The following is a 21,419-nucleotide window of genomic DNA, read 5'->3' on the forward strand; positions in this document are numbered from 1 at the left end:
CGACCAAGTATTGAGTGCATAACTGAACATAATTATTTGAAGGTTGACTTTTTTTGTATTAAAAACACTTTTCTTTTATTGGTCGGATGAAATATGCTAATTTTTTGAGATAGGAATTTTGGGTTTTTATGAGCTGTATGCCAAAATCATCAGTATTAAAACAATAAAAGACCTGAAATATTTCAGTTGGTGTGCAATGAATCTAAAATATATGAAAGTTAAATTTTTATCATTACATTATGGAAAATAATGAACTTTATCACAATATGCTAATTTTTTGAGAAGGACCTGTAATGTCCAAGACTGTGTTCGACCTTGAGAAGTGATGAACCTTGGGTAATGAGCAACTACCGTTCCTGTCATGAATGTAACCAAAGTGTAAAACATGAGGTTAAAATCCTAATAAACAAACAAACAAATCTCTAATTCACCTCACTTGCACGTCTTTGGACTGTTGGAGGAAACCGGAGCTCCCTGAGGAAATCCACGCAGACACGGGGAGAACATGCAAACTCCACACAGAAAGGACCCCGGACCGCCCCATTTGAGAATCGAACCCAGGACCTTCTTGCTGTGAGGCGACAGTGCTACCCAACAAATAAAAATGTAATTTTGCTGTTGTCATGCACAAGTTTTGTTTGAGGAATTTAACAAACAAGACACGTCAATGAAAAAATTGACTGAGGTGTACAAACCTTAACATAAGACAAGATTTTAAGCTATTAATAAAGTATTAGCTTAAAGAGTTAAAAATGTAAATCGGCCCTACATATAGTATACAGTATAAGTAAGGTCAGGGTATTCTATACAGTGCTCCATGCCAGTGGCGGCTCCTGCCAAATCTTTCAGGGGGGGCAATTGTTGCGATGATGGCCAAGGTGACCCGTTCAATCGGTAAATTAAAGCTTAAATAATTAACATCTTAAGTCATCTGTCAGTTTGCCCTCACAAATAACTTTGAACATGGAGAGAGACCAGCTTTACCATTAATCATAAAATTAAGTAAAGCTCTCACCCTAACAATTTAATTCAGTCTTCATCAGATAGCATTTTATTTTAGGTGCAGCAGATCCAGAATAAAGATTGGCATCGGGGCTGATGTGCAATGAATAAAGAAGTACAATTAAACAATTGGGGAGATACAATAAGTGCAATCACAATTCACAATTTAAAACTTACATTACTTACTTGTAATTTACTTGTAACTTATATAATTTTACCCCCTTTGTAGGTACTTGATGTTAACTTAAGTTGCTAATTTATCCTGATTACTACAACGACTGAATGGCATCGATGGAGTTGCTCCGAACTGAGGTGATGGTAGTCATGGTGACGAGATCGCGACACCAGGTTACGTGTGACGCAAGCACGTAAGTGCGAGCCCCCCCGGAACCCATTCAGATTGTATTGCAGCGCCTGCAGTTCGAAAAAAAAAGAGCCTTAACACGAGAGTCTATCAGAGCAATCCGGGGCGATTTTCAGTCAGACTGAAATCGCCCCAAAAGGGGCGGTACTGTACGGAACACAACTCAACGCTGATTGGACTACGATATTCAGAGGCAAGACAGACTGTCCAGAACAGTCACAGCTGTGATAGAAAAATTTCTTCCCTTTCGTCCTTTGGTGGTGCGTCGCCCGATCGCCCTAAGAAACGAGCCGCCCCTGGTGCTACCCCCTTTCTACACTAAACAATTAAAAATGTAATTTTGCTGTTGTCATGCACAAGTTTCATTTAAGGAATTTAACAAACAAGACATGTCAATGAAAAAATTTGACTGAGGTGTACAAACCTTAACATGAGACAAGATTTTAGGCTATTAATAAAGTATTAGCTTAAAGAGTTTTGTTAAAAATGTAAATCGGCCCCATATATAGTATATAGTATATAGTATAAGTAAGGTCGGTATTCTGTACAGTGCTCCACGCACCACAGTCTCATACTGTTCCTTGTCATTAAATGTTATAATAATTGTTCAGCGTCACTAAAAATGAAAAATGTTTATACATGTACTTACCCTGGTCGAGTTACAGTAATAAATACCATTATTAAAAATCAGTAAAAGTCATTAACTAGTAACATTACCACCTTTGACAATGCCTTATACTTTAACAAATGTTATTATATTACAATTATATTCCATCAGTACAACCTTTATGATTCTGAAATTATAAAATAACATTACTACACCCTTACATTTTTTTTTTACATTGTAATAATTATTAAAATAATTGGACTTTTATTATGTAATTTTGTTGTAATAAGTAGTACATGCCACTCTGTAACTACTACTTCATTTATTTATTTAAAATAATGTGTTTTATTACTGTTCTTTTATTTTCGATTGTGGCTGTAGTAAGTAGTACATATTGCTAAGTAACTACGACTTTATTACATTGCACATGTATTTATTTTTTTGTGATTGACATTATTGTACTCAGTATAGGACTTTTATTATGTAATGAAGTTGTAGTATTAGATATTGCATTATATATATATATATACACATACACACATTACAATTTACATTTATTCAATATGTAACTACTACAAAGTAAAAAAAGACAACAAAACCCTAAATGAACCAATTCTGCTTCTCAATGTGACCAGCACACGTTTCAGTCTTCTCTCAACCACAAGAACATAACCGGCTGTCCTATAGTCAATGATGGGTGGTTTTAAGTCTACAGTATCAAATGAACTAGTCAGACAATGCAGGTGTTTAATCTTAGAATTTAGTGCCCACAAAACAGGGGAAAAGGAATAAAAAAATATAAACCTATTTTGTTAAGTACAACTTACAATATGTTGTCTTGTAAATAGAAAGCAAAGGTAAAACACTAAGTGATCAATCTGACAGGAAAACAAGAAAACATCATTTAAATTGTAACTTATCCTTCACTTGTTTATTTACACAGAAGAATCCGGTTTCATTCAGGTTCTGCCACTGGTGAACATGCTTGAAATTTACCAGACTGTGTTTATGGTGCTCAAGAGTACTTGAACTTTAGTTTTAATACTAATATTTATTACAAAACAGTCCTAAAGTTTCTGGTGCTATCGTTCACGTTCTGTTAGTCGTCCCAGTGTTTCCACACATTCCCAGATCCTTCAGCAAGTATTAGATATAAAAAAAAAAAAACACAGTAGAAAGACATATGAAAAATATGCTGGACTTTATTTCTTTTCATACATAAGAATGGTGATACTGGCATTCACATCTGAATTCTTTGGTTCTTCTTACTTTTTTTAAACCTTTGTAAAAGCATCTGCTCACAAAATGCAACAAATGGTACCTTTTGAACAACATTATAACAAAAAAGGACGCACGTTGGCTCAGTTTAACACAAGCTGAAAACATAGGCGAGTGCATTTTAATAGTAGCATTTGCACTGAAGCATTTCCGATGAAAGAAAAGAAGGACAAACAACCACAAACATTAAAAACAGAAAACTCTTGGCTACTGAGAAACTGGTACGTTCTAGGCAGTTTTAGACATATCCAAACCAATTGTGTTTTTTCTTTTATAATCAGCACATAATCCTGAACCAGGGGGCCCATGGAGTGATCAGTAAAGGCACTTTGTGTATATAAGAGCATGCAGAAATGAACAATACTAACCAGTGCAGAATTGTTTTTAACCCTTACAGGGTAGTAAAATCCCCTTTCAATAAGAAGTAGTAATGGGTACAAAAGTGGGTTCAAAGTGTACAAAAGGTGATCCCCAAAACCACATCTTAACATTCCTACTTGTTAAACTGCAGTTTGTTTGAGCAGTGCAATGAACCTGAGTTGTGGTTATTAACAGTTAGTGGTTTGTGAGCTCTGCAGAGCTGGCAAATCCATGAAAGTGATCAACTATTAACAGACAACTGAGCAAACTGAATGCAAGCCGACATCATCCAGGTTTAAGAGATGTGCAACATGCCAGACACCATTCATCCATTCTTCTAAAAAAACAAGTGACATGAAACGTGAATTACAATTAATGTATAACAGTAAAATTGTAATTTAAAAACAAATAAATGAACTAAATGGACCAAAGCTGAAGTCATATTCAAATGATACTATACTGACATGCTGATTACAGGAGTTTAATCTCTTACCAGTTACGGTGCATCCTCCCTCTCACCCTCCTCCTCTTCAGAGTTGATTGAGTGGAACTCTGCCACATACAGACTCTTATCAATGCTGCTGGGTATGGGCTTGATGTCGGTCAACAGCTGCTCCTCAATGCCCTTCAGATTGAAACGATCCTCTGACGTGATGAGGTTAATAGCCAGACCCAGGTGCCCATACCTGCCTATGGAGAGTAGAAAGTCAATCCTTTAAAAATTATCTGTGTGATCTTTTTCATGAAGCCGTTTTAAATGCAGAAATCAACTACAGGTGATATGACAAGTCTATACGCCCCTCACTGCTAAAATAGCAGGATTTTGAGATGTAAAAAAACCAGACCAAACAAATCTTTTCATATTGTGCTGTTGGCGAGAAAGAACGAGGCATTTATGCTTTTATTGAACAGCAGAAGGCAGTTACAGAGCACAAAGAGGAGACGCGATGTCAACACACAGACCACTCCAGCAATATCCAAAGTAAAACTTAAAAACAGTAACTTATAAACGTAACATAAAAACGAACACTAAACACACATTAAACACGTAATAACTATATACACACCAGTGAAAAATGCCATTCCAACAACAAAACCCACCTTTTACTCCCTAAAAATGCATCGGTTGCGGCCGCACTGCATTCTGCAATGCCGCTCTCACATACACTCCCCCTGCCTATTCTAACGGCAAACCGACTGGTCACCACAATGTGAATAGCCACCGAATGTGACCTATGATCTGTGAAACTTTTAAAACTTAAATGTTTTTACATAAACAAATAATGTGGCGGCATAATTGTGCACACCCTCTTATAATTGTGGGTATGGCTGTGTTCAGAATAAATCAAAATCACATTCAAACCCATAGTAAACAGTGGTCAGTACTAGGGCTGAAACGATTCCTCGAGTAACTCGAGTAACTCGATTACTAAAAATGATCGATTCAAATTTTTTGCATCGAGGAATCGTTTATCCCATACACCGATACACAGCTCACGGTGTTCCGCACGGACTTTCACTTTTACAACGCAGGTGGTTCGCGGCAATTAAAAATTGGACGTTAATAAAAGTACATCTAATATGCATTACAACAGGACTGATTTTGACGGGGGGCTGTGTCTTTAAATATCCGTAAGTTTGGATTTACGTGTGCGCGAGTGTTTCGGCTTCACTGTAATGCGAACAGAACTGAGTGTGATTGACGGTGGAGTTTTAAAACGACATGAACTTCTGAATTGTTTATTTACTAAAGTCAGATGTAACGCTGGTTAAGTATCACAATCTAGGCTCTAAATCGCGGTACTAAACAGAAATACAAGAACATGAACGATGCGGGGGGAGGTCACACCTGAAGCTTCACTAACTAAACCGCACAAGCAACAAGGATTGTTTATAAAGTTTAACACGTCCAGAACTGAAGCAGTCAGGACCAGCTTTGTGATTTTAAAAAGAATATCCAACAATAACAAAGGACTGAAAAACAAATGAGGTGAATAGACTCCAAACAAAATAGTGTAAAGTTTAAAAACCTGCACATTTTGTTCACATTTGTTTTTGTTTTTTTGCATGTTTGTTTAATTAGTAAAATAATGTTGATGTTTTTTCTCTGCCTACGTCTAATATTCTGATTGTAACATCTAAACATTAACAGCTTATTAGAACTGCACAATTTACTGCTTTTAATAAAGAGTGGGCAGCTGTAGCCTAGTGCTTAAGGTACTGGACTAGTAATTAGAAGGTTGCTGGCAGCCAGGTTGCTGCTGTTGGGCCCTTGAGCAAGGCCCTTAACCCTCAATTGCTCAGACTGTATACTGTAACTGTATTGTAAATCGCTTTGGATAAAGGTGTCTGCTAAATGCTGAAAATGTAAATGTAAATAAAGAGATAAAATTAATATTGAGCATAATTAAGTTCACCTTATTGGTCCGGCCCTCCACAACAGTCCCAGTTTCTTATGTGACCCCTTGGAAAATTAAATTGCCCACCTCTGGTTTATTATGTATATATTTCTCTTTAAACTGTCCTCTATGCAAGTAATAAAAATATATAGTTTGTTTCAATAGACATGTCATATTTAATCTTATATGTATTTATTTTTGCTCTTTATTAAAGCAAAAGTACTTCTTATCCGATTACTCGATTAATCGCTGGAATAATCGATAGAATACTCGATTACAAAAAAAATCGATAGTTGCAGCCCTAGTCAGTACCTGCCACTGATTAACCCTTTAATAATCCCACCAAGGACATAATGTTTAAAAATGATTTCTTTGCATTTCTTAGTTTCTTGGAACTATACCAACAACATGTAATTAATATTTTAGTTGTCACTAGTACACACAGTAATTTTAATAAGCCTCTATCAAACAACTGAGATGATCACAAAAATGATGCAACTTTTTATGGATGATTTTTCAGCTGCTTCAAGTTGACCCATAGGTTGGGTCGGCTGGTTTCTTAAAACCATCTACCAATATTTTTGAGTTTAACACGTCAACCAAGGAGTAGATTATTTAAATACAGCTTATTTTTACCCAAGTATTAGACTCAAATGGTTGAGCAGACCAGGTTAAAGTGACTGATTAACCCCATGTGAAATTCACCACTTTTAGTGAGATTTTATTTTACTGACATAGTTGCATCTTAAAGCTAAAGCCACAGTCCACAATGAGCTTACAAAGCATCAAAGGGATCTAATTGTTATCTAAAGGTATCAGTTCAATCTGAATCCACAGGAAAAGAATATTGAGGCATGTGTAACTCAACTCAAGGAATTGACCTTCAAGCACATATTTAGCATTTTTACAGGTCTGGAGACGTAAAATATTACACATACAGGCAGCACTTGCATGTGTTACCGCATTGTTTCTTCTTAAAGTAGTAGATGTGCTGAGATTGCTCACCTGATCTGCCGATGCGGTGTAGGTAGGTCTCTGCGTTCCTGGGAAAATCAAAGTTTATGACCACATTGACAGCCTGAATGTCAATTCCTCTCGTGAACAGATCTGTAAAGAGTAATCACACACGTTAAACATGGAGGGGTGGAAGCCCAATTTGTATAAGAACTTATGTAAAGAAGCTTGTATTCTTACCGGTGCAGACCAGGTTTCTACACAGACCGTTTCTGAAGTCATGGAACACACGGTTTCTGTATTCCTGCAACATGAGCGATAAACCATTAACTAAACTGTAGCTGTAAAATGACCAATAATACAATAATTAGACTTTTGTTTATGCTAAAAATTACCTGCATCATTTTTGCATGGATGTAAAAACAAGAGTAGCCCAGTTGTGTGATCTTCTTAGCCAAAAGCTCCACCCTCTGGGTTGAGTTACAAAAGATAATCGACTGATTGATCTGGAGCTGAAAGGGAACATAAAGTAAAAACATTAGGAAGATCTAACAATACTTATTAACAAGCTAAGTGGTTAAGGAACTGAACTAGTAATCAGAAGATTGCTGGTTCAAGTCCCACTGATGCCAATTGCTCAAACTGTAGTCAGTCATAATTGTAAGTCGCTCTAGTATTTGATACATTTACAGCATTATTATCATTGAATACAACTTGAGCAATTGAGGGTCAAGGGCCTTGAGGTGATGAGACTTGAACCAGCAACCTTCTGATTACTAGTCAAGCACCTTAACCGCTGAGCACTGCAAAGATTTACATTACATTTTTGGCATTTAGCAGACGCCTTTATCCAAGGCGACTTACCGTACTGGGACAGTAAACAGTCTGAACAATTGAGGGCCCAATAGCAGCAACCCGGCAGTGGTGGGGCTTTAGCCAGTGACCTGAATACTAGACCAGTACCTTAACCGCTAGGCTACAACTCAAATGTAATATATGTAACTTAATATATTAAGCAGCTGTTAACTTTTAAATTGTGTTGATGCCAAATAATTTAGATCTCTGAGCCATCATATCATTTAAGGCTGGTGTGGCTTTAGGTTTTTATACCAGCCAGACAGAAGCTTTACCCAAAACAACTCGAGACCAAGATCAACTGGTTAAAATGATCAAGTGCACTGTACCTATCGGGATTACAAACCTGCAAGCTCGCCCACATTATGGGTAAAAGTGGACACTCGTGCCCCAGACATGCATACAATCAAATGTTTTAGAACAGAGAACACAAAACTAGAAATATGTCCAAGGCCTCCTACCTTGGAGAAGAGTGTGTTGAGACAGTGCACTTTTTGTCTCTCTGCAACATAGGCGTAGTACTGAGTGATGCCTTTCAGCGTCAGCTCATCCATCAAGTTAATCTCGTAGGGTTTTTTGAGATGTCTAGACTGGACCACACAAGAGGAAAATAAAACAGTTAAGTAGATTTAGGAAAATGAAAGAAATATTCAAATATGAAATATCCACCTTATGTATTAAGCTGATGTTTATAGAAATAGTTGTTGATAAATTCAGTGTTGATAAAATAAGTTCTGCTGATGAATGGGATGTGCATTATTATTAAACCCCCAGCCTCAGTAGATAAATAGATAGATAGAGAGAGAGAGAGAGAGAGAGAGAGATAGATAGAGATAGATAGAGATAGATAGATAGATAGATAATAGATAGATAGAGATAGATAGAGATAGATAGAGATAGATAGAGATAGATAGATAGAGATAGATAGATGATAGAGATAGATAGATGATAGATAGAGATAGATAGATAGAGATAGATAGATGATAGAGATAGATAGATGATAGATAGAGATAGATAGAGAGAGATAGATAGATATAGATAGATAGATAGATAGATAGAGATAGATGATAGATAGATAGATGATAGATAGATAGAGATAGATAGATAGATAATAGATAGATAGATAGAGATAGATAGATAATAGATAGATAGATAGATAATAGATAGATAGATAGATAGATAGATAGATAGATAGATAGATAGATAATAGATAGATAATAGATAGATAGATAGATAGATAGATAGATAGATAGATAGATAGATAGATGGATAGACTATTTGTCATATATACATATACACGTGTACAGTACAATGAAATTATTTCTTCGCATATCCCAGCTTGTTTGGAAGCTGGGGTCAGAGCGCAGGGTCAGCCATCGTACGGCGCCCCTGGAGCAGACAGGGTTAAGGGCCTTGCTCAAGGACCCAGCAGTGGCTGCGTAGCAGAGCCTGGACTTGAACTGCCAATCTTCCGGTTGATAGCCCAAAGCTCTACCCACTACCTTTTTCCTTGATAAACTCTAATAAGCAATTTTGGTAACATGCCAACAAGCTTCTAAAACCTGGAATCTTCACCCCTTCTTCTCATGCAAAAGCTTCCAGCATATTGAGACTTGAGGGCCATTCCATGACTGATTCCTTAACCAAGTTTTGGTTGGGATCATTGTCAAATTTCACCACAGGAGGCATAACATTCCTCCTCTAAATCTATGATGGCACTCAACCGGTCAAGCTTGCCAGTTCAAGCAGCAGAAAAATGACCCTCCATCATCACTGACCCACCTCCGTGCTTGACCTTGGGGACAGTACTCTTCTGGTCATAAGCCTCGCCATTCTTGCACCAGACAAACAGCTGATCCATACAGACAAACTGTTCCAGTTTCACTTTATCACTCCGTAAAACTGTGGTTCATAAATCTGCATGCCAACCCAAATTGCTTCCAGCCTTCATGTGCTTTTTGGTCAATAGTGGCGAGCTTCATGGAGTTCGGCCACGAAGTCATTGGTTGTTAAGTGATCCTCTTACGGTTGCCACTGACACGTGTCATTAAGATAAACATCTAAAAGGCATTAAATCACTACTACATGTAGTACTTATTCTTTTATGAGCTCAGCCCTTACCATGAATTTTTGTACGGTGACGGGAAAGGTGGCCGAGTAGAGCAGAATCTGACGATTTTTGTCAAAAAAGCTAATGATGTCCTCAACAAGAACAACAAAGTCCTGAGAAAGCAACTTGTCTGCCTAAAGAAATATGCAAAAAGTTATTAACAGTTCCATGTATTAATTCTGAAAATAAATGCTTTATCTATGTTTAGTTAATGCTGCTTTATTAATTAAATTAGTTTTGTAATCCTGACCCGATGCTCACATGAAATAAATGTTATCATTTATTTCATTTAGCTATTGCTGCCTTCACACTAACAAGATAGCTCATCACAGGGTAATGAGTTTGACTGTTAAAAAGTGCTAGTTGCATCAATACAGTAAATGTTATTAAGATTGTCAAGGCTGTTTTTTCCCCCAATTATTCATTAAACATAAAAGCAGCACGGTGGCTAGCACTGTTGCCTCACAGCAAGGAGGTGCTGGGTTCGATTCCCAGATGGAGTGGTCCAGGTCCCTTCTGTGTGGAGTTTGCATGTTCTCACCATGTCTGTGTGGGTTTCCTCCCACAGTACAAAGATGTGCAAGTGAGGTGAATTGGAGATTCAACTGACCTGAACTGATAAATCTTGTGTAATCTGTTACTACCTGTTCTGTCATGAATGGATCCAAAGTGTAAAACATGACCTTAAAATCCTAATAAACAAACAAATAAACAGCAAACACAATGCCTACAATTCAAAACTCTTTAACAACATACACCTACCTCATCCATCACCATCATTTGGACTTTATCAACTTTGGCCAAACCTTTCTTTATAAGGTCTAGAATTCTGCCTGGAGTGGCTATTATAACATGAACTAAAGAAAAGCCAGACACATACAAAAAGAGTGAGGACACATTATACTGAAGTACACATATTGATTATTACCCTATCATTACATACCCATCTCATCCAGGCGCATGATGTCATCCCTCAAGTTAGTGCCACCAGTGGTGGCCATAACCTTGACTCCACCCATGTGCTTGCTCATGTTAATACTAATTTGGCTCACCTGCAAGGCCAGTTCTCGGGTGGGTACCAACACTAAAGCTAGAGAGAAAGAAAAGAAAACATTTCTCATTTGTCTGGTAATGCTTAAAACATGAAGCTAAAGCAAACAATGGTCAAACAGTATAAATGACATGTCAGAGGAAGCTGCAATGTAAAGAGCAGGAAAAGCAGGGACAACTGGTCTCTAATGTCAAAACTACAGATAGCAGAACACACACACACAATACAGGTCCTTCTCAAAAAATTAGCATATTGTGATAAAGTTCATTATTTTCCATAATGTAATGATAAAAATTTAACTTTCATATATTTTAGATTCATTGCACACCAACTGAAATATTTCAGGTCTTTTATTGTTTTAATACTGATGATTTTGGCATACAGCTCATAAAAACCCAAAATTCCTATCTCAAAAAATTAGCATATTTCATCCGACCAATAAAAGAAAAGTGTTTTTAATACAAAAAAAGTCAACCTTCAAATAATTATGTTCAGTTATGCACTCAATACTTGGTCGGGAATCCTTTTGCAGAAATGACTGCTTCAATGCGGCGTGGCATGGAGGCAATCAGCCTGTGGCACTGCTGAGGTGTTATGGAGGCCCAGGATGCTTCGATAGCGGCCTTAAGCTCATCCAGAGTGTTGGGTCTTGTGTCTCTCAACTTTCTCTTCACAATATCCCACAGATTCTCTATGGGGTTCAGGTCAGGAGAGTTGGCAGGCCAATTGAGCACAGTAATACCATGGTCAGTAAACCATTCACCAGTGGTTTTGGCACTGTGAGCAGGTGCCAGGTCGTGCTGAAAAATGAAATCTTCATCTCCATAAAGCTTTTCAGCAGATGGAAGCATGAAGTGCTCCAAAATCTCCTGATAGCTAGCTGCATTGACCCTGCCCTTGATAAAACACAGTGGACCAACACCAGCAGCTGACATGGCACCCCAGACCATCACTGACTGTGGGTACTTGACACTGGACTTCAGGCATTTTGGCATTTCCTTCTCCCCAGTCTTCCTCCAGACTCTGGCACCTTGATTTCCGAAAACAGTACTTTGGACCACTGAGCAACAGTCCAGTGCTGCTTCTCTGTAGCCCAGGTCAGGCGCTTCTGCCGCTGTTTCTGGTTCAAAAGTGGCTTGACCTGGGGAATGCGGCACCTGTAGCCCATTTCCTGCACACGCCTGTGCACGGTGGCTCTGGATGTTTCTACTCCAGACTCAGTCCACTGCTTCCGCAGGTCCCCCAAGGTCTGGAATCGGCCCTTCTCCACAATCTTCCTCAGGGTCCGGTCACCTCTTCTCGTTGTGCAGCGTTTTCTGCCACACTTTTTCCTTCCCACAGACTTCCCACTGAGGTGCCTTGATACAGCACTCTGGGAACAGCCTATTCGTTCAGAAATTTCTTTCTGTGTCTTACCCTCTTGCTTGAGGGTGTCAATGATGGCCTTCTGGACAGCAGTCAGGTCGGCAGTCTTACCCATGATTGCAGTTTTGAGTAATGAACCAGGCTGGGAGTTTTTAAAAGCCTCAGGAATCTTTTGCAGGTGTTTAGAGTTAATTCGTTGATTCAGATGATTAGGTTAATAGCTCGTTTAGAGAACCTTTTCATGACATGCTAATTTTTTGAGATAGGAATTTTGGGTTTTCATGAGCTGTATGCCAAAATCATCAGTATTAAAACAATAAAAGACCTGAAATATTTCAGTTGGTGTGCAATGAATCTAAAATATATGAAAGTTAAATTTTTATCATTACATTATGGAAAATAATGAACTTTATCACAATATGCTAATTTTTTGAGAAGGACCTGTACATATAATAAAATATGGTAGTTTAAACCTCTGCAGATTTGCAACACTGAACTAGCAATTATCCAACAAATAAGTCATTGTTCAGTTAAGGCTGTCATTCAAAATGGTAGTTTAAATTCATTGACAGGGGTTATTTGTTTGTTTAATTCTTAACACCATGTCAGCTGCTATGGTTATTATTAGGGGTGGGTTTATAAAATCGATTTTTCGATCTTTATTTGAACGATCCGATATCGATTCATATAACCGCGAGATCGATCTTTTAAATACGCCCCTTTTTACGGTGCACACGGAAATCTGTTACCCCCTTTAATTTCGCGTGACCAGCCAGTGGTTTTTCATGCAACGAGAGGGTCGGTGCTGGATCCGGGAGGAACTCTGTGTTCGCTCTGCGATCAAAACTCGGCTCTCGATCGATGTGAGAAACAGCGAGGGGAAACACAGGGGCGAGGTTGGAAACAGGTGGAGCGCAATACAGTTTCTATCAGAATACATCAGCACACGCGAGTTTTACAGTATTTCTGACCTGATCGTTCTCTACAAAACAAAATATTTATTAACCTCCAACTCGCTATAGAACGATCCATGCTGCTCGTGTTGCCAAATCCACTCAGATTCATTTATTTCATCAGCGTGCACACTTTGATTGCTCGCTACTTGTTGATGTGCATGTTTGGACGTGGTATCATTAAACCTTTCATCACTTCTCACGTGTGTTTTCGTGACAGAACGTAGTTTTGGAGAGCAGAGAAGCTCGCCTGTGATTCCCCCTGGTGATAGATGGTGTAGTGTAAAACCCCCCATCGCCGATCAGTCGTGTAGTGTGAACATTACAGCGACCAGGTGTTAATCAGAGTGTCGTGTCGTGTAAACTTGGCATAAGCTGTTCAACAGCCAGGTTTTTGTTTACATTACATTTACACTGTTGTAGCGTGTCAGACATATAAAATAATAATAAAAAATGAATGTTACTGTTTTCTGTTTTGGATTCATTATTTATGTAAACAAAATACACAAATATTTTTAATAATGAGTGTTCTTTGTACAATTATCACATTCGTTCTCTGAACATCTTTACATATTTAAACAAAACCTGTTAATGTAACTCAAATATGCCTAAATGTGTTGAATCGAAATCGAATCGGGACCTTGTGAATCGGAATCGAATCGATCCAGGAAATTAGTGGCGATACCCAGCCCTAGTTATTATCATGGCCAACTAATAGATTCAGTCCTTAAACATAAGGTAGGGGTCAATTTGCTTTCTTTACTTGTGTGTATAGTGGTTAGAGTGTTAATACTTAAATAAGAAATGGGGCTGGAAATCTCTTACACACCTGAACACTACTGAGAAAGCAATCTAGCGCTCTGACTACATTTAAATGAGCAAAAATGACACCCCTCTTAGCACAGATACTGCAATATTTTTTGGCAGCTCCCATTATATTAGGGGTCTCTACGGTGGATCTGGTATGTGTACCAGAAAAGGCACAGTTATTCCCATCCCCTTCTCAACCCAACAGACATTAGCCAATCATGTCTACGCAGGTGCCCGACAGCACTGCCAAAAATTCAAACCCCCAGATCTCAGGGCTAACATACTTCACCGCTATGCCACCCAAGCACTGTGCATGTTGCAATAGTACTTAATACTTAATATTAAACTCTGAACACGTGGGTACGTGTAAAACATTATTTCTAGTTTAACTGAGACATACTAACCTTGAATGTAATCCTTTTTAAGGTCAATCTTTTCCAGGAGAGGAATGAGGTAGGCGCCGCTCTTTCCTGTGCCATTCTTGGCCCGAGCTAAGATGTCCCTACCGGACAAAGCAATGGGAATGCTCTCCTCCTTCAAAAAACAAAGTTAGAATTTAATCTGAGTCTCTAAAGTGAGTTTAGAGTGGGTCAGTGCATCACACAACAATTGAGAAGACATACCTGGATAGGAGAGGGTTTCTCCCAGCCCATTTCAAAGATCCCCATCAGCAACTCACGTTTAAGGCAATAATCTTCAAACTCGTTTCCCTTGGTCGCAGTTACATCCTGAAAAAAAGACGAATGGCACTATGTGAATCGAGCAATTGGGGGGACACATCGGTACACCCTCAATGCCAGTACCCTGACCAGATAAATAGGAGGGTTGCATCAGGATGGGCATCCGACTGGCCAAAAACTGCCAAATCAAATATGCAGACAAATGATCTAAAAGAGGAGCCATTGAAAGACAATATACTATTATTTTTTTCCTATTTTTTTTTAAATCAGCAATTAGTCATTTAGCATAATTTTCAGGCAACTCGTTTTAAGCCCAGCAATGAGGAAAAAAAAAGGTTGCAAAGAAAAGTAGCAACTACAGTAATGACGGAACACAATATACTTGTGATACAAAGGGCCTAGTACCATACCAGAGAGAACCAGCTTTGTTTCAATTCTGGCATCAAGCTTACTTTGTGCAATGGATCCTCAAGAACAGAGTTTTTTAAACCCTGGGTTACAACTAGAGATGTACCGATCGGGGTTTTTGGAACCGATTCCGATCGGGGAAGGGGGGGGGGGTGTTTAGCAGTAAATAAAATAAATAAACTTAACAAGAGCCTCACAGTGAAGATAAACCGGAGCAGCGCGCGCGTGTGTGTGTGTGTGTTTGTGCCTTTAGAAGAGACGCTTTGTTCACAGTATCGCTATAAGTGATTCATTGATTCATGAGTTGATTCGTTTTTATGTGAAGCGTAAGTTTCTCTTCTCGGTTATCTCTCCGTGTTTACTGTTATTAATTAAATGTCGTGGTTTTAAATAAACACCAGCTACTACAGAACATTCTGTGTGACTCTCTTACATTAAAAAGCTTAATTAAACTGCTATTACCACAGATCTTTAACTGTCCGTCAGACTCGTTCCGTCTAAGGAGCTAAAAGTTTTCTGATCCTAAAAGTTCAGCAGATGATCCTGAACTAACGAATTTGCTAATGAATAAACTTTTGCCTCTGATTGGCTCTGTAACGTCTTCTGTTCTCATCTACATCACAAGTAAGAACCGCTTACGATTTACCAAAGTGAACCAGGAGTTTATATAACGTGCTGATAGAATCGACTCAGATGTGACCGGGTTGAATTATCTTTTTAAAGTAAATATTACAATCAGCAAAATTACATCGTATGTATGATGCACAACGTTAATGATGTGATTTTAGGTCATGAAGAGCTTTCACTGTGGTTTCTGTACGATGGTTGATGAACGGTGATGTGATGGTTGGTACTTCGTAGCTCAAAGTCTGGATCGATCCACTGAGCTGTTATTAACTTAACGTGATCTTTATATATCACACGATCGGATCGGCTACATTTAGGAAATATCGGCCGATCGCCGATAGCATATTTTGATTAAAAATCGGCCGATACAGATTCGTAGCCGATCGATCGTCCCATCTCTAGTTACAACCCTTAGACCCTTGAGTTGCAAGCCAAAAAAATGGGTCACAGAGAAAAATAATAATAATTAAATAAACCTGTGCGCAAATGCCCCCTTTCGGAGGCTTTATGTTACATCTTGTAAACCACTGTGGACCAGATTGTACAGAACAAAGCAGAGAGATGCATTGTTGCCTGGGTCATGTAAAAAATCATGGACAAAATGTGGGTCATTTGAAAAACCCTGCTCAAGAACACATATCACCGAATTCCTGGGCATAATATGCTTTCCAACCAATAACTAATATTTTGAAGAAGGAAAAAATAACAAAGGATCAGAAAAGCACACACATACCTGTTTACACTTGCTAACAGTGCAATGAAATGTAAACATTATGCAATTATCTTTAATTTTGAACCCCAAACCCCAGTGTTCAGTCATGTTGAAACAGCTGCTTGGTTCCTAGTAATTTTAGCTGTGGTGTGTGTAAATGTATTCATGACTTACTGAGGTTTGTACTCTCATGTCTTTTTCTGGGAGCTGCAGGGACTTCTTCCAGTCATCTCCACATCTGAACAGAACATTCAAAACATGCAGGTTCAGAACTAAGACCAAGAACAATTTATTAAATCCTTCTAAACATTAAGAATGTTACTTATATTTCTTAAGTTTACCTGATTCCACCACTGGTGTGTGATAAGCTGCTCTCTTTCTTTCCTGACTGAAGGCCCACCGGCTTGGATTGCCCATTCTGCCTGGCCAGCGCCATCACTGAGGCAGGGATCTCTGTTCTTGCAGTAGCCATTGTTTCTCAAAGTCTATTTTTTTATATTTAAAGTTTCTTCTTTTTTTTTTTTTACTGCTACTGTAAAACGCAACGTTTTACTATGTAAACAGATTTTTGTTTCGTCACTTGTACGTACAGACCTCTTGAAAAGAAGAGGAGCTGATGTATGAAAACAATTTATAAAAAAAACTCTCCCAAAAAGAAGAAAAAAATTATTTACAAAAATAAATATAACCCGTCTACAAGGTATCAACTCAAAATGGGCAATTTTTTGTAATTCAGGTTTGGCCTTTTAGCACAAATATGGCGAAATTTTATTGCTATAGGTTCTACTAATAACGGTCTTAAATTTGTCCTACTTTTTTTCTGAAAAAAGCTTCAGTACCTTTTAAACTGTTTTGGATTCAAAAAGAGCTGTTACCACTCAGTAATGTTCATTTCAGGTTACAGTCCTTAGCCCTTTGTTAAAATTCCTGCCTGGTATTTTATTTTTCTGTAAGATACATCAAACAAGATGCTCCTAGTAAACTTGTAGATATATCTAAATGACCCCGTGACTGAATTTCAGTTGAAAATTTAAAACAGAATCAATCCAATTCTGCTTTTATTAGCTGTCTTTTCTGTCTTGCAGTCTCTCTTGACTACTCACTGAAGAAAAATCCTTATTTATGCAGTGTGCCACCTAAAAAATAAAATGAGAGACATTTAATATTGAGCAATCTTAAATTAATTTACAATAGTAACAAACAGACTAAACATCTGGTAGACAGGAACAGCATTGAAAATAACATTTAAAAACCACTGACTTAACACCTTTAAGATTAAGACATACAAACCACAGACACTCATGTCTATTAAACAGTATTAAGAATCAGTTTAGATCTATGCAACATTCAGTGTCTATTGTATGTTTTTTGCAGCATTAGTCAGCTGATGTTAAACTGGTAAATATTTAGTGTTTTTTTAAAGATTATTTGGTATATTTTTACATTAATCATATATAGGGAAAATCAAAATAGGCTTAAATGAAATTAGACAAAATGCAACAAAACAAGAACATGATTCAATGATGAAAATATTTTGTTTAGATTGTGTCACATTGTTGGGATGATTTTTCAGTTAGATCACTAAAGAAAATGTCTCACCCAACAGATAGGACTTGGTTACCACATGGATGTTAGAATTAGATTATTGGCAGCACATAAACCCCCTTTTTTGTTCATAAGAAGTCAATAAATAGTATGTGAAAAAGTAAAACAACATTAATCAGTGGAATTAAAGTTGTAAAGGTGAACTTGTGAAGATCCCACAAACCTCAATGAAAACAAATAGCAGACTGACTTAATTATATTGGTCTAGTGTTTTAAAGTGTTAAACTAAACACCTTATACATTTTTAGTCTGGTTTATCCACAAACTGTTGTTAAAGTGTGATGTTTTAAGTCACTATGAACTGAAACTTATATAATACTTAAAAATATATTTCCTAGTTAGCTAAATACATTTTATACAATAGACATTCAACATAGTTGTGTGAGTGAACTTGTGAAGATCCCACAAAACCTCAATAAAAAAAAAAACACAAATAACCAAACTGACTTTTAATTATGTTGATCTAGTGTTTTAAAGTGTTAAAACTAGACACAACACAATGTTTAGTCTGGTTTATCCACAAAAGTGTAATGTTTAAGACAATATAAACTGAAACCTATACAAAACTTTAAAATACCCTTCCTAATAAGCTTAATACATTTTATACAATAGACATTCAACATAGCTGTATGAGTGAACATGTGAAGATCCCACAAAGCCCCAAAGAAAACACAAATAACCAAACTTACTTTTAATTATATTGATCTAGTGTTTTAAAGTGTTACTAGACACATAAGACTATTTTTTGTCTGGTTTATCCACAAATCGTTGCAAAAGTGTAATGTTTAAAACAATATAAACTGAAACCTATACAAAACTTTAAAATACCCTTCCTAATAAGCTTAACACATTTTATACAATAGACATTCAACATAGCTGTATGAGTGAACATGTGAAGATCCCACAAAACCTCAATCAATACACAAATAACCAAACTTACTTTTAATTGTAATTGGTCTAGTGTTTTAAAGTGTTAGACCTAGACACATACAATTTTTTTAGTCTGGTTTATTCATAAACCATTATTATGCTAAAGTGTAATGTTTTAAGAACTGAAACCTGTATAAAACTTTGAAATACCCTTCCTAATAAGCTTAATACCTTATATACAATAGACATTCAACATAGCTGTATGAGTGAACTTGTGAAGATCCAACAAAACCCCAAAGAAAACACAAATAACCAAACTTACTTTTAATTGTAATAGGTCTAGTGTTTTAAAGTGTTAGAACTAGACACCTAAGACAATTTAATAGTCTGGTTTATCCACAAACTGTTGTTAAAGTGTGATGTTTTAAGTCACTATGAACTAAAACCTATATAAAACAGAAAGCATCAACTTTTACAATATTTTAAGTACAATTATTTAGTCGATTTATTTAACATGATGGGTGGCCAAAATATCATTTCTGAATTACGCGGAACTGCTTTAAACTAAGTCAGATCAGTCCTTTAGCTGGTAAACAGTCTGTAGCACGACGATGGCAGCAACATGAAGTGAACTGCAAGTGCTAACTTTGCTAATTAGCTTTTCTGTACCAATGCAGCAGGCTAAAGCTAACTAGGTTTCAAGATATCAAAGTCAATGTAGTTAAACTTGGTAAACTTAGTACCTAACACTAGCTAACATTGTATATTATTTTAGACCGCATCTAACATTAGAAATAAAATAAAAACTATAACTGAAACTTGGTGAAATACAAACAAACTAACCGAACACGGTTTCACTCGCTGACTAACTAGCAAGCTAACTAGCTACATAGAGCTCAGTAAGCTATCGCTCTGACTAAACTTCATATTACAGATCAGTTTAATTAAGTTACCGTCTTATTCTGAAGGATTTTAATCTTCGTCTTTTTAATGAAATAAATCTCCGCTCCCCTGATAAAGAAAGTCTTGGTTGTGGATGTAGCGGTGTTTATAACTGTCCTTTTGTCTTTTCACTCAGACCTGAACACGGCCTAGCGCTCACAAGTTCTCACACTAGTGACGTAGAAACTCAAACGTCCAATCAGAGAGGCCGGTTTGAATTTGGAGCCCGAAACCCGCACACACACTTATATATACATATATACACACACACACACACACTTATATATACATATATACACACACACACACACACTTATATATACATATACACACACACACACTTATATATATATACACACACACACACACACACACACACACACTTATATATATATACACACACACACACACACTTATATATACATATACACACACACACACACACACTTATATATACATATATACACACACACACACACACTTATATATACATATACACACACACACACTTATATATATATACACACACACACACACACTTATATATACATATACACACACACACACTTATATATATATACACACACACACACACACTTATATATACATATATACACACACACACACACACTTATATATACATATATACACACACACACACACACTTATATATACATATACACACACACACACTTATATATATATACACACACACACACACACACACACACACACTTATATATATATACACACACACACACACACTTATATATACATATACACACACCTACGATTGTACACACACATATACACACACTTATATATACACACACACACACACACACATACTTATACACATACACAGACACATACAGTGTATCACAAAAGTGAGTACACCCCTCACATTTCTGCAAATATTTCATTATATCTTTTCATGGGACAACACTATAGACATGAAACTTGGATATAACTTAGAGTAGTCAGTGTACAGCTTGTATAGCAGTGTAGATTTACTGTCTTCTGAAAATAACTCAACACACAGCCATTAATGTCTAAATAGCTGGCAACATAAGTGAGTACACCCCACAGTGAACATGTCCAAATTGTGCCCAAATGTGTCGTTGTCCCTCCCTGGTGTCATGTGTCAAGGTCCCAGGTGTAAATGGGGAGCAGGGCTGTTTAATTTGGTGTTTTGGGTACAATTCTCTCATACTGGCCACTGGATATTCAACATGGCACCTCATGGCAAAGAACTCTCTGAGGATGTGAGAAATAGAATTGTTGCTCTCCACAAAGATGGCCTGGGCTTTAAGAAGATTGCTAACACCCTGAAACTGAGCTACAGCATGGTGGCCAAGGTCATACAGCGGTTTTCCAGGATAGGTTCCACTCGGAACAGGCTTCGCCAGGGTCGACCAAAGAAGTCGAGTCCACGTGTTCGGCGTCATATCCAGAGGTTGGCTTTAA

The 21,419-nt window shown here is 37.3% G+C and overlaps 1 protein-coding gene across 1 annotated transcript; it reads right to left on the reverse strand.

Moving 5' to 3' along the window:
• Positions 1–3,155: 3,155 nt before the first annotated feature.
• ddx61 (DEAD (Asp-Glu-Ala-Asp) box helicase 61) lies at positions 3,156–20,113 on the reverse strand. Its single transcript, XM_062991401.1, has 14 exons — positions 19,964–20,113; positions 16,877–17,671; positions 16,710–16,773; positions 14,732–14,836; positions 14,513–14,642; positions 10,873–11,019; positions 10,692–10,786; positions 9,941–10,063; positions 8,281–8,409; positions 7,360–7,476; positions 7,205–7,268; positions 7,016–7,117; positions 4,105–4,301; positions 3,156–3,948 (listed from the first exon to the last, which is right to left on the reverse strand). Exons 2-13 carry the CDS (start codon positions 17,005–17,007, stop codon positions 4,108–4,110), a joined length of 1,401 nt encoding a protein of 466 aa, XP_062847471.1. The 5' UTR covers positions 17,008–17,671; positions 19,964–20,113; the 3' UTR covers positions 3,156–3,948; positions 4,105–4,107.
• Positions 20,114–21,419: the final 1,306 nt, after the last annotated feature.

Source organism: Trichomycterus rosablanca, chromosome 3 (genome assembly GCF_030014385.1).
Source record: "Trichomycterus rosablanca isolate fTriRos1 chromosome 3, fTriRos1.hap1, whole genome shotgun sequence".
Classification (NCBI taxonomy): domain Eukaryota; kingdom Metazoa; phylum Chordata; class Actinopteri; order Siluriformes; family Trichomycteridae; genus Trichomycterus; species Trichomycterus rosablanca.